General features: G+C 37.0%; 6 protein-coding genes across 6 annotated transcripts in view; 2 read left to right on the top strand and 4 right to left on the bottom strand.

Annotated features, from left to right (window-relative positions):
* The window catches only part of LOC105687654 (serine/threonine-protein kinase 17A-like), a 194,651-nt gene extending 184,981 nt beyond the window's left edge, over window positions 1-9,670 (bottom strand). The window contains exons 1-3 of the mRNA XM_048654096.1: window positions 9,578-9,670; window positions 7,183-7,462; window positions 2,726-2,793 (exon numbers count right to left, since the gene is read on the bottom strand). Of these exons, the coding sequence (XP_048510053.1) occupies window positions 2,726-2,793; window positions 7,183-7,243 (129 nt within the window). The 5' untranslated portion in view covers window positions 7,244-7,462; window positions 9,578-9,670. The remainder of the gene's footprint in view (window positions 1-2,725; window positions 2,794-7,182; window positions 7,463-9,577) is intronic.
* LOC105687624 (cytochrome b5 domain-containing protein 1) lies at window positions 1,565-2,719 on the bottom strand. Its single transcript, XM_048654099.1, has one exon. It carries the CDS (start codon window positions 2,647-2,649, stop codon window positions 1,846-1,848), a length of 804 nt encoding a protein of 267 aa, XP_048510056.1. The 5' UTR covers window positions 2,650-2,719; the 3' UTR covers window positions 1,565-1,845.
* On the top strand, window positions 3,264-6,561 carry LOC105687652 (lysophospholipid acyltransferase 7). The gene is made up of 6 exons (XM_012403460.3): window positions 3,264-3,866; window positions 4,061-4,332; window positions 4,990-5,141; window positions 5,218-5,426; window positions 5,550-5,871; window positions 5,966-6,561. Exons 1-6 carry the CDS (start codon window positions 3,655-3,657, stop codon window positions 6,176-6,178), a joined length of 1,380 nt encoding a protein of 459 aa, XP_012258883.1. The 5' UTR covers window positions 3,264-3,654; the 3' UTR covers window positions 6,179-6,561.
* LOC105687653 (serine/arginine-rich splicing factor 2) lies at window positions 8,028-11,084 on the bottom strand. Its single transcript, XM_012403461.3, has 4 exons — window positions 10,773-11,084; window positions 10,300-10,443; window positions 9,839-10,036; window positions 8,028-9,670 (listed from the first exon to the last, which is right to left on the bottom strand). Exons 1-4 carry the CDS (start codon window positions 10,952-10,954, stop codon window positions 9,664-9,666), a joined length of 531 nt encoding a protein of 176 aa, XP_012258884.1. The 5' UTR covers window positions 10,955-11,084; the 3' UTR covers window positions 8,028-9,663.
* A 126-nt stretch (window positions 11,085-11,210) lies between these two features.
* On the top strand, window positions 11,211-12,081 carry LOC105687623. The gene is made up of 3 exons (XM_048654305.1): window positions 11,211-11,429; window positions 11,513-11,709; window positions 11,761-12,081. Exons 1-3 carry the CDS (start codon window positions 11,324-11,326, stop codon window positions 12,007-12,009), a joined length of 552 nt encoding a protein of 183 aa, XP_048510262.1. The 5' UTR covers window positions 11,211-11,323; the 3' UTR covers window positions 12,010-12,081.
* Window positions 12,082-12,258: 177 nt separating this feature from the next.
* LOC105687651 lies at window positions 12,259-22,436 on the bottom strand. Its single transcript, XM_012403458.3, has 8 exons — window positions 22,118-22,436; window positions 21,210-21,362; window positions 20,188-20,639; window positions 19,572-19,818; window positions 18,795-18,980; window positions 18,462-18,708; window positions 18,187-18,386; window positions 12,259-18,079 (listed from the first exon to the last, which is right to left on the bottom strand). The coding sequence occupies exons 1-8, from the start codon at window positions 22,253-22,255 to the stop codon at window positions 17,951-17,953; spliced, it is 1,752 nt and encodes a 583-aa protein (XP_012258881.2). The 5' UTR covers window positions 22,256-22,436; the 3' UTR covers window positions 12,259-17,950.
* Window positions 22,437-22,540: the final 104 nt, after the last annotated feature.

Raw genomic sequence — 22,540 nt, 5'->3', positions numbered from 1 at the left:
CAGCCAGCAGCCAGCAGCCAGCAGCAACAGCGGCAGCGGCGTATCGGGCGTGCATGACCTTCGGGCGGCCCTGCGAATGAGACGCGGATCTTCATCTTCTTTTGCAAGATGCTGGGCTATAAGCGCGGTAGCCATACGATACTTCTACATCGTAGTACGGGAGCAGAAGCGTCGAACGCGATCCCGATAAAAGTAGTTTCTACATACCTACCCCACTGACCAATAACCACCTTTATGGTGTTGGAGGTACACTGGACGCGGGGGTAACATACCTCACAGTATACTGTACGTATGGAATTGCAGGAGGTTTTCGATGTACGGTCGAGATCGCGAGTGGTATACAAGCCAAGTTTTTCGCCTGCATGAGGATATCATGACCGTTGCGCCTGTGCAGTCAACAGCTAAAAGCTGAACTCTCGTCCTATACCTATCCGCGATGAAACGAAAAGCGAAAAAGAAAAGATGAGAAAAAAAAAACAACTTCCCCTATGCAGCTGTACAACTCGCGGGTTGTAATATAATATAGCTATATGTACATAGCTTCGCTTCACGACTGAAATAATCATATAGGCTAGTTCATGGTGCAGTAAATCCAACGGGACGGCGAACGTCCACATACATATGATGGCAACGATGAAAAACGACTAATGGTCAAACTAAAACCCTACCGTTTAATTGGTCTTTTCATTTAACGACCTTTGATTAAACATTTTTAGTACGGACTCCGCAAGCTCGGCGATAGCTAACCGACCATATGTATACACGTTACACGCACGATTCCATCGATCCGATGCGAACAATTCGAGAGATCGGGAGAGAAGAAATGACGGACATTTCGATGATGGAAATGTTTTTCGTGAGTCACACCGTCGTCGTATCAAAGGAAATGGATTACGAGCGATAAAAGGGATGGCGCCTCACGACGCATTGAAACTGATGGCTGAGTAAAGGGGTAGGGTGAAAAGTCCATACGTCACATTTAATGGTGCACACGTATGTGCGATACGCGTATGCAAATTGATGCTGGCGCGGTTCGCAAGCGAAGCGGAACGAAATAACGAAAGGAACGAATGAACCCGCGCGCGAGTCTCTTATAAGCTGAATGTGTACAATGTACATACCTCGTTGGTCGTAGGTACGTACCTTGTACTCGTAAGCAGTCAGCTGTAAGCTGTAAGCCACGCGCGTTTTTACGGATTCTGCTCTTAACTAATGACATCGCGAGACGTTACCATTAATTTGTCTGCCGGACACCACTGACCTTACCACTATGTACGGTGTATATGTATGTATATATATATATATATATATATATATATATATATATATATATATATATGCGCTCGGTGTAATGGAGTACTGCACATTTAAGCTTTGTCCGGTTTTCTTCGATTTATACTGCCGTGCGTATAAACTATGCAGAATGAACACCCATAAAGGTTTAACTGTCTAAAAATTTTTCTTTCATCCGTTTTTTCATTAGTTTTCATCCGCGGTTTATACGGGTATATAAAGCTATGTTTGTTCAAACAGGGTTTCAAGATTGCGATCCGAAACCTATCTCAATTGTAGAGAGAATGTAAATTGAATCATTTTTTCGGAAAATTTCAAAAAATTCACGAATCGATGCGATATCGGGTATGAATATAAATTGGGAAAAATCTTCGTAGTGCATTCGAAATAGGGGATGAAATCCTAAGCATTGGACGGTGGCGGCATCTGACACGCGAACTCCGAACTACGAACGCGTGACCGCGGAGTCGAACGCGCGGCAACCGCGAATTGGCGTTTGAATTACGCGAAATAGAAATCAAATTCACGCAGCGCTGTATCGATTCAATAGTATTATGCCTCGGTCAAATCGTCGTTGAAATAGCACATTAGGGCGGGTATATAAAAATCATCGGGTAATCCGCAGGCGATGAATCGATCCCGTTCATCGGGTATCCCATTTTCGGTCAAAGTACAGCATGAATTTAGGTATTTCCCTTCAAATTTCCACGTGTAAGAAGCACCGTGTGCATTCATCCCCAGACAACGTTCCTGTATACGTTCGATCGTGTCCTCCTCGCAAACCTGGAGGGTAGTGTAAATCGAAAGGAAAAAAGAAAATATGGAAAGTAAATTCGTAACTGTCCTCTGGGGTGACTGTGGAACCAAGCTCACCGATATCACCGTCTCGGTTCCAATAAGGACGTTAATAATTTTACAGGGTCTCGGATTACTCGTGATATTTCCTATCCGGTAGGTCTCGTCTAGCCACCAAGGACATCTGTCAAGTGGTCTCCAGGTGGAGGCTGGGGCAGCGGGATTAACGTCGGGAATCGGACCATGAGGACAATACGGTACGGAAACTCCGGTTACAGGATGTACATAATGTTTTATATCATTTTTCTCGTGATCGAACCAGTGGCTGATGTCCTTTCCAGCGTGCGCCAGAATCGGTTTAATTTTATCATCGCCATACCATTTGGCACAAAGATCGGTGAGATCAAAAACCCCACCGAGGAAAGAAACCCAACAGTCCTTCGGCGAGTTGTGGGTCGCAACTTCTGTTGGCAGGTAATACCGTTCGCTGGATACCTGAATTTTCGGTTCTCTTTCTTCGCACATATTTATCAAATAACGAATAAAATATTTTGGAATCATAAATTAGACAAGGCGACACGGGCGAAGTTAGCGCTAAACGATTCTGTAGAATTGAATGAAAAAAAATACTTCTCACCGCGTGCAGAACACTTTGCTGTAGAATGGGTTGCTGGTTCTCAAGGGGCAAGTGGACAGCATGCCCTCCTGAAATGAACGATCAATTATTACCTGGTTCGATTCTTATAACATTGCATAATGAAATGGCAAATAAATAAATTCTAACTTATTGTAATCTTATCGTTAGAATTACTAAAGTCAAAGATTTCTCAAAACTCCCGAGTAATTCATTTCCATATCAAATAGAGAGGTAGAAATCGATATTTCAATTCCGGATTTTCTTTTATCCTACCAACCGCCGATCTGAAACAAAATTCGAACAGAAATGTTCGTAGAACGGAGTAGATGATCACAATCTCTCGGTACCCACTGCAAATGCAGAAGGACTCGTGAGAGCAGCGATCACCGTACAATCGTTGGAAAATACCAACGGCTGGAACAAGCCGACTGGCGACTTAGCTATTTTCGGTGATACCGCGGCATTGCACCATTTGAACGTGCCAAAAATCCATAAGTCGGTCCAAAGAAAATCCAAAAAAAAGAGAAACAAAAATCCTGCCACGCTCGTGTGGATTGTGAGAATTTGGTCGTGTATTCGAGAAGAAAAATACGTGAGCCGAGCTCACGAATCTTTCTCCAATTCGACAAACTGTGCGTACATATCGTCGACAGAACAACTCTGGTATACCAACGATGATAATGAGAATAATGATGATAAAAGTCTGTTCGAATGGCGGATACCGTGAATAGTTTAGTATCGGCTTCCACTGTGGTAGTGAATGCGGTATACGCCATACTTGATACTGGGCACATGCAGTCGTGTTACGCGACTCGGATTGACCGGGTGGCTTTTTCTGTTGCATCGAGTTAACGAATGGATAACAATTGTTACGAGTGACAAAGTCCGAATACCCAGAGCGTCGGGCTTCGTTGAGACTAGAGACCAAGATGTCGTGGGACGACATAGTATACGTTATATTGCTCCTATTCTGCATCGGTTTCGGACATTTATACAGAAATATCAGTGATCCCATCGCTAAGCAATGGGCCAGCACTCTGGTCGGGTTTGCTGTGGCTTTCATCGCCGCTGGGACACAAATAATTCATCCTATTTTCGTTACCTTCGTTAACGCGCTTATAATTACACAAATATCTTACAAGTAAGGGTGTTCAATTTCAAGATATAATCATTATTTGATTTAGTTGAGCCCATTATTTTCATTTTCTATTCATAAGCAATGACGATGGTACCCAGTGCGTATACTATAAGCGAGGCATTAATTTTTAAATCATAGTTTCGATCCTTGTGAAATGATTCTTTTCAAATACTTAACTGATTTTTTTGTACTTTCAGAAAATGCCACATCGCCAGTTTTGGCTTTACATTTTTTTATCTACTCGGTATTTTCCGACTTGCTGATTGGTATGGATTCACCATGCCATCAGGACCCACAAACTTGATACAAATGATGCTGACATTAAAACTGGTTGGACTTGCATTTGAAATAAATTCAGCTGCTACAGCACCAGAAGATGATCCATGGGGTGCTAAGTCTGAAGCATTTGAAAAAATTCAATTTCTCGATGTTTTTCACTACGGATTCGGCTATATCGGACTGTTGACTGGTAATATTTAAAATCCATGAATATCATTTTTCTCGAGTATTACAATAGTTATTTATACGAGTATAGAATTTCCTTGCACTGCACCAACATCATTACTGCAATGAATTTCAAATTCTGAATTGTCGTTGCGCTCGTTATGCACAAATTACTGTTATCATCTGTTATGAAACAACCATGTGAACGATGATACTCTAATGAGGACTAGTAATTTTTCCAATATGATGGATATGTTTTTCCCTCGAGCAGTTACAGAGCTCAATGATCTGTAATTTTTTCAAAATTCTATTTTGCAATTTTCAAAATTCTAATCATTAATATTCGGTTTCAATATTCCCGTTTCCCGCTGAGACTTTAGAATTCAAAAATAAACCGCGTTACGGACATTCACCTTTCAAATTTATCCGAAATGTCAATTCAGGTCGATAGCATCAATACATCTTAATACATAGTTTGTTGTATATCATTTAAATAAACGTTGGACTCGCACAACGAATATATTGGGTAAAGCCGTACAAAATGGTATAGATGGACAAAATGAATTTTTATTAATACTCCTTTCATAAAAATTTCTTTTTTCGATCTATGGTATGTTGTTTGCCTTCCCTCTAAAAATATTTCAAAGTACAAACTAAATGATCTATTCGTTGAATTTTATAGGACCTTATTATCGGTACAGAACATACTGGGATTCGATTCATAGACCATTTTCAAAGTACGCAGACCATTGGGGAGTCACATTAGATAAACTGAAAGGAATATCTTGTTTTATCGTTATTTATTTGTTCTTGAACTACTGGTATCCGGCATCGGTAAATATTTGATCCAATTAATCTATAGTTTTCATCCCTACTAAAATAATAAATTGAAATATTTTTCAATTTCCAGTACATGCTGACCGACGAATTCATGGAGCGATCGTTATTTTATCGAATTTTATACATCTACCCAACATTCCATGTATTTAAAATGAGAATATACGCTGGCATGGCTCTGTCCGAATGCGTTTGTACTATGGCCGGACTAGGAGCTTATCCTAAAAGTAGTAACCCGGTGGCTGGACTTGGGCCGAAAAATTATCAGGCGATCGACAGTTTGTAAGAACAGAAAAAAATTATCTCTAACAGGGTGACCATTGGGGTCGTACAATTTTCATGTACAAGACGTATAACTCATTCAAGTTATATTTTATGTATAACATACATTTCTTTTTTAAACAGGAGCAAAAATGCAGACAAATTAAAGTCTGAGGATATCGATTTTGAAACCGTTCACAACATAAACACATGGGGTGTTGAAAGCTGCACTAACGTTAGAGTAGCCATGAAAATGTGGAACACATGTACGCAATACTGGATGGCAAATTGTGTGTACAGGAGATTTCCACACAAGGGACTTCGGACTCTTGTCACATTCGTATTATCAGCTTTATGGCATGGATATTACTTTGGATATTACAACACGATTTGTTCGATCGTTTTGTACCTGCCAATGGACGACATTTACGTGAAATTTAATAATCATAGCGAAGAGAATAGTTTGGTGAGTAAATTAAATGATTTGCGGAGCAGAGTTTATCTGATCAAATATTATCTTGGGGTTTTGAGCTAGATAGTTACTCCATTTTTATTTCCAGGCAAAAAAGGGATGGAGCTTTTTCGGATGGTTCATGAAAACTTTCTGCATGTGCTATCTGGGACTTTCTTTTCAAGTATTAAAAATGGCAGACGCGCTCACTTTATATGGTACCATATATTTTGTGGGGCATATACTGGTGGCCGTTCTATATGTGATAGGAAGGATTATAAAGCCCTATATCCTGGTAAAACCAAAGGATAAGGAGGGTTGATCTCATCAATTGTTATTCATTGTTAAGAATCTTATTATTACCGCAACGCATGCACACGTTTTATACTTACGTAAGTTCAAATTATATCAGTAAACGTACTGGAATCTCAAGACATAGGTGAAATATGAATATCTGCAATTGTAATGAAATCTCATGTTTAAATAATGTACGGCTGGCGTTATCTTATCAGATCTGAAGTAACTTAGGCATAAAAATTATGATTACAATACCGTCCAGGCGTAGTAAATAGACTGGAGTTGAAATAATCGACAAAAAAGCTTGTAAAAAAATAGTCACCCCCGAATAGATTTCATTTCAATTTTAGAAACTTAATGTACAAGAGTCAAAAAATTATGATGTTATTAAAACTTCGAATAACGTTACTTAATAGCGTATTTATTATCATTTCCAACAGTTACAATCCACATCCCTTGGAGTCCTTGAAGAATTTTTGTCAAGTATTGTTGATATTACCACCTTACCTTCACATTGACCCAAATTCGATGATATCCTGAATACCTGAAATTGAATACACAAACACAGAATGTCCCCAACCCAAGCCATTTGCTCCGGAGTAGTGGCAATTTACTCAAATATGTTTCTAGTTGGAAGGAGTTTTGAGAAATCATGTGTATAAAAAAAAAGCCCATATTGTAAAAGAGTCACAAAGTAACAGATCAGCAATCCCAATTAAAATTTACGCCCCTTTGATATGGCGCATGCATTTTCAATGGTAAACTTTTGTTTAGAATTTATGAAAAATCAACTATAACAGCAAGTAACGTTCGATATTGAATGGAAATCACGGAACCTTTCGATGCACATGCAAGAACAATCTTGACCTAGAGAACTTCCCAGTTTATGAATTGAGAACAACGAAATTCTCAATCATGAACAGATAAAAATATTCTCTAGGTCCTGATTATTTCTGCAAGTGGAAAAAAGGCTCATTAATTGCTGTTATATGCGTTGGTGCTTGCGAGGTCTGGTGATTCTCGTGCTACCTGCGAGTAAAGATCGGCTTCGACAGCACAGCGTAGTTCTGGCTGCGTTCTGCAATTTCATCGCTCGATTGCTCTCTGCAATATCTGTCTGCACTCTGAACCCCTAGACTGCTTACGCTCGCACACTCTCGCCTGACTGGTCGCGAACTCGCTTTCACCAGACCACCAACCGCTCGCTCGCTCGCTACTGCATACTGCTTACAGCCCCGCTACTCGGCTTACTGCTTACTCAGCTACCCCCATCATCAGCTACACTCGCCACGCCACTCCTTCCCACCGCCTGTGGCACCATAAAATAACAACTTAGTTACAATAAATAACTTTGCTGCTTCCGTAATTGACTCTATTACATGTACAATATTGAAATATGAACTAAATTTATCATTTGATACAGTCTTCGAGTATTCTTGGTAAATTTTCAAATCTGTGGTATAGAAGAAGTCAGTGTCGTATCAACTTGGATTTAAAGTTAAAATTCAAATCGTCAATGACCAATGATGATCTGACTGGTCAGAAAAGTCAAGACAATCCTTTTTTTCAATGCATCATCAATAAGGGGAAGCATACCATGTTTTACGTGTATAGTGTATGGATGAGTTGTGCACAGAAAAAATATACGTATCTAACATTAATTCGGGCACTACTTGTATGCGCCGAAATGCCAATCATAAAGAACCGCATTCAAACCTCCAATGAAACGAAGAGAACATCCGCACATAATCACATTCGCACTAACTGATTCACAGGAGGGTGCAATACTGTAAAAACTAACTGGGGTTTTTTCTCTTTTTTGTCACCATAAAGCACGTCAGAGTAACCCTCTGGAGTTAGAAGAGAAAAAATAATTAACTGCATCACAATCGCCTTTATTTAAATGCTCATATCCAATGTAAAAGCATACCAGCATATAAATTTTGAACCCGACATTGAAATTTGAAAGTCTGATAATTACATGGTCCTGATTTAAGTAAGATTTTAAATTACGAACAGATTATTTCAGAAGTATCCAAATTGACAAACTGTTGACGTTTTCTGACGTTACAAAGGCAACCATTTATATTCTAAATTACGTTATTACTGTTATTCATATTGCTGAGAAGTTGGTTATAGAATATTAGCTGATAAACCACAATAATTATCCAATCATTAATAATAAGATTCACTGAAAATAATATTTTCGTGACATACCGATAGGGCGATTACAATTTGCTAGATCTATATATGTACATTGATTATTAGTTGATTCAACATCAGGCAAAAATTTCGGCCTTCGCAGCATAATTTACTTTATTATAAATGGCAAACTTACACAAACAAACCTGTAAATCGCACTACAGAACATTGAACTTAAATTTAACGGTTGGACACATCATAATCCTTGCTAGCTTTCTAATGCGAGTTGAAGTTCGTATGTTCTCGGAAAAGATAAAACCAAGTCAATATCGACTAGCTACATTTAAAAAATCATGATGTTTATTCAACTCTGGATAATCCTCAATTATCGGTCCAAAGTTGTATAGCAGATTTAAATTTTAACGTAATCTTTCTTTCAGATCGTGTATTTTTTGTACCAAAAAGTATTGAGGAGTGGACTTATGTGTGAACTAGCTGTTTTCAAACAAATGCACTCTTTTTAATCACACCTGCATTATATGGCAAGTCTGGATCTATAGATATTTGAAAATTTGATGAACGAAAAAAATTGATGAGTTTGTTATCGAAAAACTGGCACAAAATCTATTTGTATTTGTATTGAACTACACAATTTAGTATACGTTCCCAAGTGGATAGAACGTTAATCAGTTTTTACGAAAAAGTTCAACAGATAATTCGAAAAAACAGGCAACTTAAAAAGTCCCGTTTTATGTGAAACTTTAACGCAAGTGCGATTTTTATTGAGAGGTACTACAGAAATGCCAAGTGAAAGCATTGAATTTTTAATCGCTTTGAACTTGTTATACAAAAATACGGAATACAATAAGAGGTAAGAAATGTGAACGGCTGAAGGGTATTCACGCGTAACTGTAGTTCTAGGGCGTCGAGATACGTTATTATCGTGCTATTTTAGATTGCACAAAAAATAGTTAGAACGTGCCAAGACAGTCGGACCAATATTCAATACAACAAAGGATGGCAAATAATGTATTTTATTTTTAGTAACGGAAGAGAATTCAAGGTGCAATCTAAGACAGCGACAATAATCAACTGCTGACTTTGTAATTTTGAGAATTGAAGGTTTCTCAAGTCATTGATAATGTAGTAGTCTAAGTATAATACATTAAAATTAACCTGGGTTTTCTTTCAAACCCATTGAAGTGCGTCATTGTAGGTAATATAAATGATAGAAAGATGTGAACATGGTAATGTGGCTTAGGTACAGAGTATAATGGAATACCTTTATTTTTTGTCAGAATGCTTTACTGCTTTTGCAACTGAGCGCACCCATCAGTTCCCTGCTATACCCATCATGCCAAATCATCTTCAATCCCTGGAAACAAAAATGAGAGGATCGTGTCAAAAATCAGATTCATCATGGTCCATCTTGATTCATAAATTTGGGGCAAGTGGATATTTTTCCCAAAATAAAATTCATTGAATACATATTGATGAGAATATATTGCCAGTTCGAAAATCACAACCACAGTTCTCAATTTACCTTGATTTGGAGCGGCTATCCTTTTGTCTTTCAGCCGACTTGCTACGAGAATGTGACTTGCCGCGGGAGCTCTTGCTGTCCGAACGGGAATGACTGCGACTACGACTGTAAGAACGCTTTCGACCTCTATCACGGCTGGGAGACCTAGACCGTGACCTGGAACGTGAACGTCTACGGTCCCTGCCACTGCTACGTGATCTGATGAATGAATGATAATATTTGGAGATAACGCTCCGTGTGTGAATCAAAGATTTCAATTCTTATCAATTTAGTTGGAAAAAAACTTGAGGACCTTTCGAACAAGTTATTCAACATGTGATCCTCAAATACAGAAGTAGAACCATAGATGATTTCTACTCCAACAATTATTATAGCTTTGCTATGATAATAGAACATTTCGCCAACGGATTGATGAACATATCACAGTTAAAGAATCTATCATAAAGCATAAGTTAATGTACCTTCCACGGCGACGACTTCCACGGCTGCGATGGGGTGATGTTGGTCGTCCGTAACGCGCCATCTGTACTCTCAGCTCCCTGCCATCCAAAAGTCTTCCATCCATAGCGTCCAATGCATCTTCAGCATCTCGCTTGTCGTAGAATCTAGATAGAATCGAACCAATTTTCAACCAACTCTTACCTCCTTGACTGATTGAGACTCGCTGGTGCTCCAAAATTTTGCCAAGTTCAAGTAAGTTCAAGGTTTGATCGAAGTTAAAAATAGAAACGATGCGAACATCTGTTGGAGAATATCGAAGATCCAGGAGCTTAGACTCAGGTAAGTCACTTAGTTTGAACAGCTGCCCATCTACGCGTTGGGTATGGTATTTCTGTGACGTCAGTTGCGTAACTCGGCGAACAGGTTTTACAACGAAGAATAAGCTAACCTTCGAGAGGAATGAGAGCCGAGTAGAAATATAATATGTGATTACCTGACGAATGCGAAACCTCGGCTTTCACGGGTGAAACGATCGCGAGGAATGTAAATATCCCCAACCTCGCCACAGCGCTCGAACACGCGTCTCAGATCCTCCGGCGTTGTTCGATACGTCAGATTATCCACCTTCAAGGACACCATACCATCTATACGAGGTGGTGGCCTACCGTAGCTCATTTTTGATAACTTTTTTGTAACTTTCACCGATAATTAAACACTTTAATCAGCTGTACAACCGTGGAAAATATGCGACTCTCTCGTGCCAAACGTGATGCTAAGATGGTGGACGCCGGAAACTTCGCGAACAGGAGGGGAGAGGTGACGCACCGGAACAACTGTGGATATGAAATCGCTCGTGCGCAAAGCATGCTGGATAATACGCGACAAATTCAAAAATGAAAAACTTGAATTTCGTCAATTGATTTTTCTTTACATAAAGAGATCGATTCACCATTTCTATTCCTTCATCTTTTTCATGCAAAATTTTACGCCGGCTCTATATCCTTGTACTCGAAGAAAATCGCATAAATTATAGATTTATTCAAAATGGAAAGAATGTCATTGAGAGACATCGGCCTGATGTACGACGAGCAGTTTAATAGAAAAATGAAAATAGCTAAATTTCTCCTAAAGAACCTAGCCAACAAAAAAGGTTATTTATCACGCAATCGATAACATAAAGAAATATATTTCATAATCTCATTTGCCATAATGGCAACTTCTGCCCGAATATAGAGATACAATTAGCGACAAAATGGCTAATCAGAGTCAGCAATATTAAATCTCCAGACTTAGAAGTAAAGAAGAATAGAAATGCCTTCTTATCATACGTAGTAAAAGTTTTGAGAGACGGCGTCCTTCGCGGCTGCCTCGAATCGGAGCCGGATTTGTTATGTGATCCAGATAACAGTTTGGCTTTTTTAGATTATCCGGTACCTCTTGAACAGCAATTTCAAAATCATGAAAGATTCATTTAAAAAATTACACCGAATACTTTGAATTTTTCCCTTCGTCAGGATGAATTTACTGGGAAGTCTGCAGAAGAAATATTCAAAGACACGGTTAATCAGCCCACTATACAATTCCATTCAAAATGGTCCGAAGATCATAGAACCTATGTAGCTGTAAAGCCAATTCCAGGTAGAGGAGCTTTGGTTTACATGGCTGTTTCGAAAAAACCTGGAATGCAAAACTGGGATCTTCCTACTCTCAAAAAAGCTCCACAAGATTAAATCAACGTTTTCACAATTTAGACACAGAGATATTATTGAATTGAGCTTCGTAGAATGCAAATTGGCTCCATGGACCAGATATAGTCGGAACACGAATGGGATATTCTAGAAATATAGCTAATTTGTTCGCCGCGTGCAGATGCCCCAAAATATATGGATTAACTGTAAATCATTCCAGTAGAAATGAAAAATATCGTACACGTTGATCAACTCTATGTGAAAATGTTTAATAAAGTAGATATCATACAATTATCAACACATTATTTTTATTGAAGATTTCATGAAGCTGCGTCTGTGGTATCACAACAATGCCCTTGCATAAGATGCCCTCGAAAAATTGATTAAGGCTACTTTTTATTACGTTTACGTTAACACCTTCAAGTTTTTGCATTTTCGTTTCTTCACTTGGAAACAAGTCCTTTCAACCACTTGAAAGGAAAACATAATGATGCCGGATTACGGTCTAATTATACGATTTTCGTTATCAAGATCGAATCTATTCATCATTGTCTCAATCCTCGTTATAGACTCAGGAACGGGAAAGGGAATTATAAAATGCTGTGTACAAGGCTATTTCAAATTTTAAGCAGTATTCCATCATAGCCGGAAATTTCATTTGAAAATCCTGTACACAACGTTCGAGTTATTGGCCGTGAATTAAAAGAATATACTTATATTGTGCTTCTAGATTCGGAGTATAATTTGGGAGCTCCCGAAGTTTGAGGAATGAATGAATCTGATTTTTTTAGAATTAAATGACCAAAAAATTGCCTCGAATCGACATTTTACATGTGATTGGAAGACTATGATGATTCTATAATTCCCTGTGATTTCTATGTTCTTAATCTTTATTTGATGCGAAATGAAACGAAAGGAAAAATATCTCTAAAACCATTCAACAAGTTTTAGCAGATTTAAAATTTAAACAAGCACAATCCAAACTCTTGCCATAAACATCATTAGGCAGCTATTTAACAAAGTATGATACACATCACAGAACAAACAAAAAATATTTGACGCTACTAATAATCGTTAATTACAAGAATTTATTCAATCTTGAGTAAGTGTTAAGCATTTAATTCGTTCTATGTGACGTATTGATTATCAATAAACCAACGCGAATAGAATTTAAAGGGTTCAGTGATGCTTTTTCCACGATCATAAAAATCATGGAAGTATAACTAAACTTACAGTGATCAGCCAGAATTGATTCAAATCAATTACTACAGTGGCTAAAACTCTCAAAAATAATTTCCAACAAATCACATAGTAGCCGAATAAATAGCTTAAATCTTCTAACATCGTAATCATCTATCATTATAATACAAAAAATTGTTTTGTCAATCGTAATTAAACCCATAATATAAGTTAGGTACACCTGTCATGGGAGGCCTGTGTCATAAATACATAGAAGAAAGGGAGAAAAAGGAGGAGAAAAGATCTATTAAAAAAATTAGGATATTGTCACAACATTATGTAGAGAAATAATTATAATAATAAAATATAAAAACACGGGCAAAACAAGGTATGTCGATTGAATAGAATCAGATGTAGTTATTATGACAAAATTTGGATCTCAGAATACTAGCGATCACGGGGCATAGTATCAGCTTATCGATCCCTAGCGTGCATCAATCTAGGGGGATGATTATCGTGCCCTGTGCTCTCTGCTTACATTATTACTATTCAACAATTCAAAATACTTATAATGATACACACAACCTTGAGTAATCTCAACAGCTGCTGGCCTTAGCCCGAAACTAACTTATTACAGTTTTAAATACAAAACTAACTTGCTTTAAATATAATTTTATGCATATTATAGTATTTCCACTTTGTAAGTTAGTCTTTAGCCAATTCGAGCCACGCAACACCACAGTTTGTATACAAAATATGCCAGGGCACTAACAGTATTGATTCTTTGCCATGCGGAAGTAACATGTAATACTATGTTATCAATATCATGTTCTTCTATCTATTTTTTCATTATATTTATCTTGTGTACTTTTTCATTACTATTCATACTTTTATTTTGTTCAACTTTGTCTCATGTTTTATTAGTCGTTAATCATTTATGTTCGATATAAAAATAATACTCAGTCAATTAGTTCAGATTAATACTCGTATGAGAAAAGATTCAGTGAGTGTTTACGTCGTATGACATATATCATCAGTGTCTGCTGCTAAACAGCCTAGCAAGGGTTGGATAGAAATGATTCGATAAACGCACAGGCGTAAAAACCAAAATCTATATTTATGGCTGACTCCGAGGCAACGTGTTGTAAGGTTTTTTTGCTATTCTCGCATACCAGCTGAAGATACTGACTGATTTTTCTGATAAACGATTTAAAATGAGTCATTGATACATGTACTCAAACGCATCACATTACGAATAATGGAAATTCATAAGATGAGCTGTGTTACGTTTAAATGGAGAATTTTTGTTTTTTTGGCCTGTAGTTTATTATTCTATTCATAGCATTGGCTTCAGTTATTCTGCAACGTGTGGCAAATGGTGTAATGAAGACGTATGCAAGGATCATTAACGCAGTAGCTAAAAATATGAACCAACTGTTGAAAAAAAACCGTTGTATAAAATACAATAAAATAAATTAAGCCAGTCGCTGCCAAATGTTACGCAAACGTTGGTGCAAATAAAACTTCATAATTTACTGCTTAAATAATAATTAGGGTTGTAAAAATAAATGTAAAAAACTAAATAATTTAATATTTAAGTAATGATTCGTAGGTGACCCCTTAAGTAGTGTCAAAAACTTAAACGCTAAAATTAAAGGAGTGGAATACTGATATAGAAATCTATAAGAAGCCTCGGCTACCCGAACCAAACTGTCAAAACCATAGCGGACTCGTTACTAATAATAATGTTAGAATACTCTATCGTTAACCATTGATTAATTAATATAATTAATAAAATAGCAATACTCGCTTCAATCAATAGTTATAAAAAATAACTTCAGCTTCACAGTATTAGTAGAGAGCTCAAAACTAAACTACTTACGCATGATGACGATGATAATAATAATGATATTAATAGTAATAAAATAATAATGATAATAATGATAATAATAATAATAGTAATAGTAATAATAATAAATTTATAGTTATAATAACGAAATTAATATATCTTGGATTGATCCTGCTTATTTAAGACATGTTTAAAAAATGCCTAACGAAAAACTGTCCACTTTAAATATAGCTGCATTACGTGCGTGTGATTTATAATGGTTTTTTTCGAAATGTAGTAAGTTTGAAATTTTACAAATTTACAGGAAGAATATGTTTGAATTGACCATGTGTATGTATGTAAAAGACGCGGATCTGAATAATCCTGCTGACGAGTCGAATCACCGTGTGTTCTCAAGTTCAAAATTTTATCCCACTAGTATTAAAAAATTGTATGTATCAATACGTTCAATGTGAAAAATCGAACACGACTGGTGGTGTCAAACCTACGTATTACCAGGCTAATTCATGAAGCTATTGCTTAACACAATTTTCTCGTAATATGAATGAAAGAGTCGCGCGTTTGGCATTTGAAACAGATTGTTCACTTAGTAAGTAGTAAAATTTGAAATTCGAATCACAGTGTAAACATACTCGTCAAATGCATGCTTAAATCGTCTGTTTTTAATTACGCGGCTACCCTATACTGTCCCTACCGGTTAGCTAATTATCATTTATATAGTAATATAGAATAACATATATTTGTATAATATATATCTATAGTCTATACACGTGTGTTTATAAGGCTTCTTGAATAACAACTATCATGTAATGCTAAGCCACTAGGCAACTACCGCCAATACCTAAATTTCCAGAAAATGTACTTTTCCAGAGTGTCAAAAACTTCCTCCGATATGATTAATTGGTGAAAAACAAAAAGAAAATCATTAGAAAGTGAAAAATTGAAAAGAAAGTCGTTCAACAGGGAGGAAAATAATCGAACAAAGAACAATGATGCCGTGAGAAAAAGAAATATATAAAAATTTTATGCCCTTAACTATATTCTATGTTACAAAACTAAATCTATTTTTGGCAAAGTTATTTAGGTATACAATATTAAGTATAACAATACGCGAGTAGATGCACTGGCCACAATATTATGCACTATTTAAGGCTGCTTATCTTTGTTTATCAACATCTGTTATCTGTACAATCTGGAATAATTATTTTATGTTTACGATTGCTTTTGCATCTCTCAAGTGCTTTGTTAAAATGAAAATACTTACAGTGAAATTATTCATTAATACTGGACCGCAGGAGATGCTATTGCAGTTAATGATTCAGGAATTCTACATAAGTTGTGAACACGAACAAGACTCATCGAAAATTGTTTAAAAAATTGTCAAGTGTGAAAAGTATTTAATGATGAGAAGCATCCCCTGGAGGGTACCAAAACATATCTGGAAGTTTTTGCACATAACTCGGAAGTGGTACGTACAACGCGTTCTTAATTGGCAGTAGTGTCTTAAAAGCAGTGGCGTTGATTATTTTTTTAGATCTGGCATTAAGTGGAGAATGTTACCTACGTATTTCCTGAAATTCCTGCAACTTGAGGGCTAAGACAATTGAGTCATTGCGACGTTGACGAGTATTACTGCGATATGACCAATGGAAAAAAATATTATTCTAATCAGATCTGTTATTGCTTTGTATAATCAGATTACTTGGTGACGCTTTTTTCATACCTTTGTTTCTTTAAGTACTAGTTTATATCCCTATTTTTAAATTGTTAAAATGATACTGCTCATATCTGACGGCTCATAATCGTTAAGAGTATTACTTCACAGTGTCTAACAAATTTAAATCCATCAGAAAAAAATCTACAACCTCTAGAATTATTACTAACCCGTAAGTAAATTGTCCACGTATTGTTTATTTTCACTCTAATCGAAATGAATTGTTTCCTTTTCTAAAAAAAAAATGAAAAAAAAGGAAGAAAGAAAAACCGATAAAATACAGTAATTAAGACGATACTGGCATCACATTCCTACACGAAAATATAAAACACGTTATTTTAAGTTAGTGAGTATACTAAGGTCTTAGCAATTAACCGTCGTTTAATACGAAAGGTAACTACCCGCTACCAAATTTTGTCGTTACCTTCGTAGATTTCCAGTCCTAAAGTATAAGTTTTGTTCATTTAAAGCCGATTAAAAAATAAAATTTCGATCACTAGTAAAGTTTAACTGGGTCATTCGCAAAAAGCTTAAAATTATATAACTTAGTCGAGTATTATGATTGCTTACGTTGTCGAAAGCTAATGGCCCGTGGAACAATGCATTTAGAGCTAGTTTATGACCCAATTAGTGAGCTTAAGGCAACCAAGAAAGTGATCACTAATCACTGATCAGAAACAAGCACAAAGGTATCTCTTGATCATTGTGTTTTCTTTGTCATTTAACTTTTTGTTCATCGTTTTTTTCATTTTTTTGGAAATCTTGAACAGTAATTCCAGCACCACATTTTTACCGTCAACTTAATTCCGATTACGACTAATTTATAATTGATTAAAAACAGGCTTTTTTATCTTCTATCTATGTAAGAACTTCACAACATCAAAAACAATTTGTATGTACAATCGTTATCACCACTTGCAAGCATAGAAAATTTTGTATAAAAATATTTTTTTTTCTTCTTCTTTTTCTTCATTACCTCATATGTACATTTCGTATAACCTCATTAATACTGCGAATTAATATCATATTTGCGTCGTGTTCCTCGGGCCAAAAAGCTTTGGGAATACTGTAGTAGTTAGATTCCCTGTTTTGTTTTTTTTTTCATTCAACTTATTACTTGATATCTTGTAGAGAGCATGCCGCGCTAACACCCTGTGTGTCACCGGACAGATATCCGTGTCTATGCAGAGATTCTTAGTTACATTTTATATATTTACGCTTTTTTGTGAACGAGACGAGTCTCACTGGGCATCTACCGATAGCGACGTAGCCACCAGATTCAGCGGTACATCCGAGACATTTTCCTCATCCCCTTCTTCCGCATCATCCGTAGCACTTTGCTGTTGTTCTCGTGCTTCGGTTTTTAAATGCTGAAAACAACATTAACGAACCTCGTTACTATACTTGTCACCTAATCTTCAAAATTATACATACTGCTCATGGCACCATGTGGAATATAAAGTACAAGAAAACTTACATGCATCATATAGCCAGGAAGGGGAAGTGAATAGTTGAGCTGGGCGGCGGGAGGTGGGGGAGCATGAGTTCCAGGTATACGAGGTGGCGTTAGAGCAGCCATCATCAGATGCGGCTGAATCTGCCGGCGCAAAGCCGCCAGCATATCCGCACTTTCGGGATCCATCGGCTCTGGCTGCGATGTATTTCCATCTCCTTTCTCTGTAAAAAAATTTACGAATCAAAATCACCCTCCATGGAAGAGGAAAACTGTCAACTCAATTGATAGGAACATACTTCTGTGCCTGGTAGGCTTTTCTCCTTTAGGCCTACGTCTGCGTGTATGTATGGTGTCCCTTCGCATGGTGACAGGACGATTGACTCCGTGAAGTTTGTAGTATAATCCGCAAGCGTTACACACCATTTCCCCTTTCATATTTCTCCGCCAAATCGTTGTCGTCATGGTACCACAATTTGTACAAGACATGTCAACTTTTTTGGCAACATTACCGCCGTGTTGATCGAACTGCTTTTGTTCACCCATCTGAGAACGAAAATTTCGAATATCACCAAGCTCATAATGTCAGTAAATAAAATTTCAAGTAACTTTTAATAAATATTTTCGCTAACCTTTACTTTCATCTTATTAGACCAAGCCGTGAAGTCTTGAGCCTGCTCTTCGCTAGACTCGTGATGATAGTTAACAACATCAGGGCTGGCAGGGGCTTTACTGGGATAGCTTTGTTTCCGTCTACCCTTTGTCTCTTTCCTTCCTACACTTGCAGGACTGGATGGATTACTATCCATAGAAGTACTCTAGAACACAAAATTAAATGTTCATTTCATTAGAGAAATTGAGTAAATGAATTGGATAAAATTTCAGAAATGGTTAGGGTAGTAAAATTTTAAAGTAATAACAGTTTATATTATTGGAAAAAATGAAGCACGATGCATAAATATATTTTACGTTTTTATCTGAACATCTGTTAATAGTCAGTTGACAAAATTTCTAGAGTGGGGCTTGCACTTTGAGCCCATCACAAAGCAGTTCCAGTTATCTATTATCTGCTATACTTTCAAAGCCTCTACCTGTCAGGCCAGGTGTGCCTTTATTCAGACCCATGGGATCCCTTAACACCCCTGGCAGCTACCTGGGTCTCTACCCATCTGGCTTTGTGGAATTTGCATTTATATTTCTTAGCACAGTGTTGATAAGGGATGAATTTTTCAAGGAAAGTTTTAAAATAATATTTATCTAACATATTTTAGCCTATGGTAAAATGACTTCTGGTATTTCAAATAAAGCGATCATTTTTATAGTAATTTATGCAAAAGTCAGCAGTGAAATGGAAAAACATAAAATACTATTCTACAGCAAATTCTAATAAATAAATAATCAATTCTTACCTTGTTATCTAAGCACGACAAATTGGTACGATTCCCAAGCACAGAGCAATCAGGCATTGTTCGTTCGATTGTTGTACCCTGGGTATCCCTGTAGAATCGAATTTGAGGAGATATTCTGCCAGCATCAATAGCTGTAATACCAATCTGCCTGTTGTTGATGAGAGAGCGCAACAAATTAGTTGCTTCACCGCTAAATCCATTGTTTAACTTATCACCATTTGTCCTTGTTATTTCCAAACTCCTGTTACTGTGTCAATAAGAATCATTGTTTATTGATGATAGCCATTCAAAATATATTTTCAAGATTTAAAAGTTTGAGGAGCAGGTGACAAGGTAGCTAACATAGTAATCTTATCTTGGACTTGACATAGAAAATTTTACGGACCAGAGTCCCTAATCTCTGATAAAAAGAAAGTGATGTAATGAATCAACACATTAGTTCAAAAAAGATTAGAAAATTTAGAAAGTCATATGGGATACTTGGGAAAGATTTTGACTGGGCAAAGCTGGTGCATTATTGATTAAATGATTATTGATTGATTGATTAAACATTAATCAAATCGTGGATTCCTAACATTTTATCCTACATTGGATAGAGTAAATATGCATAACTTACTTGGCGAGTGCTTGCCAGAGTTTGGTTGTTTCTTGGTCAATGTGCGTATCAGAGCAATTGCTTTCTGGTGTGTCCATCCTATTGACAGGACTTCGATTGGGTGTACTTTGTTTAGAACTTTCGTACCCTGTGTCTAGCTTAATTCTCTTGCTAACGGTCATATCATAGCCATTTTCTTCACCGTCGGATTCGTGCTCCTCCCTATCTTCAATTTCCAATCTTTCAGGATCAGAACTGTTTGAACAAGTATCATCCTCTGGTTCGCATTTAATAGCATCTTGCTCTGGCTCTTCTTTAGCCCGTAATTCTAAGTGATGGGTCTGCGCAGATGGTGAAACGTTTTGAATACTGGCTGGGGAATTAGGCTTTTCGTTGAAAAGAGTTTTATTTAATTGCAGAAATGACTGCAGTGGACTTAAGTCAGCTACTTTGGCAGTGGAGAAAGATTTATCCTGAAACAATAACGTCGCTACTGATTGTTTGAACTCTAGGAGAGTTGCAGCAAATAATTTCGAATAAGGATTATATAATAAATTACGCATTCCCAGATTCTGCTAACTGAAAGCCAACTCGATTCACAAGAATTATATATGAACAACGCAAACTTAATATCTTCATTTCCTATTTCCCTTACCCTCATCTTTTGCAGCTATAGATTAAAAAGCTGATAAAAACTAATTCCGTTTAACGATGGAAAACCTTGAGATAATTCTCGTAATTACTAGTCAGTTAAAAGTTAAGTATGAATGAGAACACGATATATAAAATACAGTGACGGTGAGCTCTTATCTACAATCAAATTGCACATATAGCACATTCCATGGTTGCATCACTACTTGGAACAAAGTGACTGTATCCTTGTCAGCACATTGGGCCAACTTCTTTAACTCTGTGATTAGTCATTGATACTACTTTTTTCCTTTTCAAATATCATAAATTGTCATCCATCTATTTCTTGGCTCATTTTAATTGGAAATATAGACAGTTCAGAATAAACTAAAGAAGCTTCCTATGATAATTACCTGGTCTCCATTAGACAGTTGCATGGCGTAATCCAGATACTGTTTTAGAATAACATCAGATTTGCGAGAGACCTCACGGAAGTTATGGAGTACATCAAGCTTGTATACGCAGCGGTGGCATATGATTGGTGGTAGAGAATCCCCATCATTCACCTGAGACATTGACAACATTATTTATAGCATCGATAGCTCTTTTCTAGATGAAGGGCTAGGAAGCTAATTATCCCAGATTATAAAAAGAAAAGAAATTTGTAACTCAACCCATATTGGACAGGAAAGAAATTGATAAATAAAGACTGAATTTGATTCATAGTTAATTCGTGGAAATAAAGGGACTGGCATGAGATGAGTCTACAAGGGAGAAAGGAGAGGAATTTGGAATATGAATGGATTTAAGAATTAGTGAGATGATTTTAGAATAAATATTGGTACATCAGAAGAGAGGAAGTGGAAAGGGAAGGAGAAAGAGAGAAAAGGTGATACGGTAGAGACGGAGCAGATAGGTGAGTAAGTTTGGATAAATTTAGAGCTTATCACCTGGAGAATCACATGGGTGAGAAACGTAATATATGGAGCCCCTCGGATGTGTGTGTATGCAAAACGTGGATATTTATAATCATTGGTGTATATTATTAAACGATATGGAATCAAAGTGAATTAAAATGACAAGAGGAGTAGGTGAAACCTGATAACAGGGTGTCTAAATAAGGAGCTGCCCCCCCTCCCTTGTCGCCTTAAGCCTACAAGGAGCTTATCACTGCCATTTTAAATTCTCAAGCCTCTTATCTTTCCGACACATCTTATGCCAAACTTTCTCTCTTGTCATTAGGCCAGATGTTGCGCACTGTTCATGATGTATTAAGGGCGTAATTTATTTAACAATGGATTAATCAATGCTCTAAACTTACCGCTATCGATAGGCACGTAAGTATCTTGTCAGCAAAGTTACGCTGCGTGCCCTCTTCGTCAAAAATGGATAATTTTACACCGTCCGACGATAAACAAAGGCGACACAGCTCGTAAAATTTTGGCGGTACATTAAACATAGTTGCAGTTTATTAGCGCCACATAAAACACCCCTATCGCACACACTATCCCGTACATTCATTAATAATATTGTATATCTTTCTCCACTGCCGTTGACAAGCAAATAATTAAAAAAGTAGTTTATCACCAACACCGCTCATTGTCAGAAACACAAGAGTACATGCAGCGTTGCAGCCAGCATTTGTCCCACTGCCTTGTCGATCCTCCACCGAGGCTACAACGACGCCACTTATCAGATACGGCACGCTCTTTATCTAATGGCGCCAGAATTTCAGTGTTCCATG

The sequence above is a fragment of the Athalia rosae genome, chromosome 4 (genome assembly GCF_917208135.1).
Source record: "Athalia rosae chromosome 4, iyAthRosa1.1, whole genome shotgun sequence".
Taxonomy (NCBI): domain Eukaryota; kingdom Metazoa; phylum Arthropoda; class Insecta; order Hymenoptera; family Athaliidae; genus Athalia; species Athalia rosae.
The sequence above is the reverse complement of the archived record's forward strand: the minus strand, read 5'-3'. Positions and strand labels throughout refer to the sequence as shown.

What these genes read in the sequence shown, in the direction of transcription:
- LOC105687624 (XM_048654099.1), bottom strand. Translation starts at nt 2,649, where the DNA reads ATGATTCCAAAATATTTTATTCGTTATTTGATAAATATGTGCGAAGAA.
- LOC105687652 (XM_012403460.3), top strand. Translation starts at nt 3,655, where the DNA reads ATGTCGTGGGACGACATAGTATACGTTATATTGCTCCTATTCTGCATC. An exon ending in ATTACACAAATATCTTACAA is followed by an intron (nt 3,867 to 4,060) that starts GTAAGGGTGTTC and finishes TTGTACTTTCAG; the next exon opens with AAAATGCCACATCGCCAGTT. An exon ending in CTATATCGGACTGTTGACTG is followed by an intron (nt 4,333 to 4,989) that starts GTAATATTTAAA and finishes TGAATTTTATAG; the next exon opens with GACCTTATTATCGGTACAGA.
- LOC105687653 (XM_012403461.3), bottom strand. Translation starts at nt 10,954, where the DNA reads ATGAGCTACGGTAGGCCACCACCTCGTATAGATGGTATGGTGTCCTTG. An exon ending in CGAGGTTTCGCATTCGTCAG is followed by an intron (nt 10,444 to 10,772) that starts GTAATCACATAT and finishes GATTCTATCTAG; the next exon opens with ATTCTACGACAAGCGAGATG. An exon ending in GGAAGTCGTCGCCGTGGAAG is followed by an intron (nt 10,037 to 10,299) that starts GTACATTAACTT and finishes TTCATTCATCAG; the next exon opens with ATCACGTAGCAGTGGCAGGG.
- LOC105687623 (XM_048654305.1), top strand. Translation starts at nt 11,324, where the DNA reads ATGGAAAGAATGTCATTGAGAGACATCGGCCTGATGTACGACGAGCAG. An exon ending in GAACCTAGCCAACAAAAAAG is followed by an intron (nt 11,430 to 11,512) that starts GTTATTTATCAC and finishes GCCCGAATATAG; the next exon opens with AGATACAATTAGCGACAAAA. An exon ending in TGGCTTTTTTAGATTATCCG is followed by an intron (nt 11,710 to 11,760) that starts GTACCTCTTGAA and finishes ATTTAAAAAATT; the next exon opens with ACACCGAATACTTTGAATTT.
- LOC105687651 (XM_012403458.3), bottom strand. Translation starts at nt 22,255, where the DNA reads ATGTTTAATGTACCGCCAAAATTTTACGAGCTGTGTCGCCTTTGTTTA. An exon ending in CTAATAAGATGAAAGTAAAG is followed by an intron (nt 18,709 to 18,794) that starts GTTAGCGAAAAT and finishes TTTCGTTCTCAG; the next exon opens with ATGGGTGAACAAAAGCAGTT. An exon ending in TTCCTGGCTATATGATGCAT is followed by an intron (nt 18,080 to 18,186) that starts GTAAGTTTTCTT and finishes TGTTGTTTTCAG; the next exon opens with CATTTAAAAACCGAAGCACG.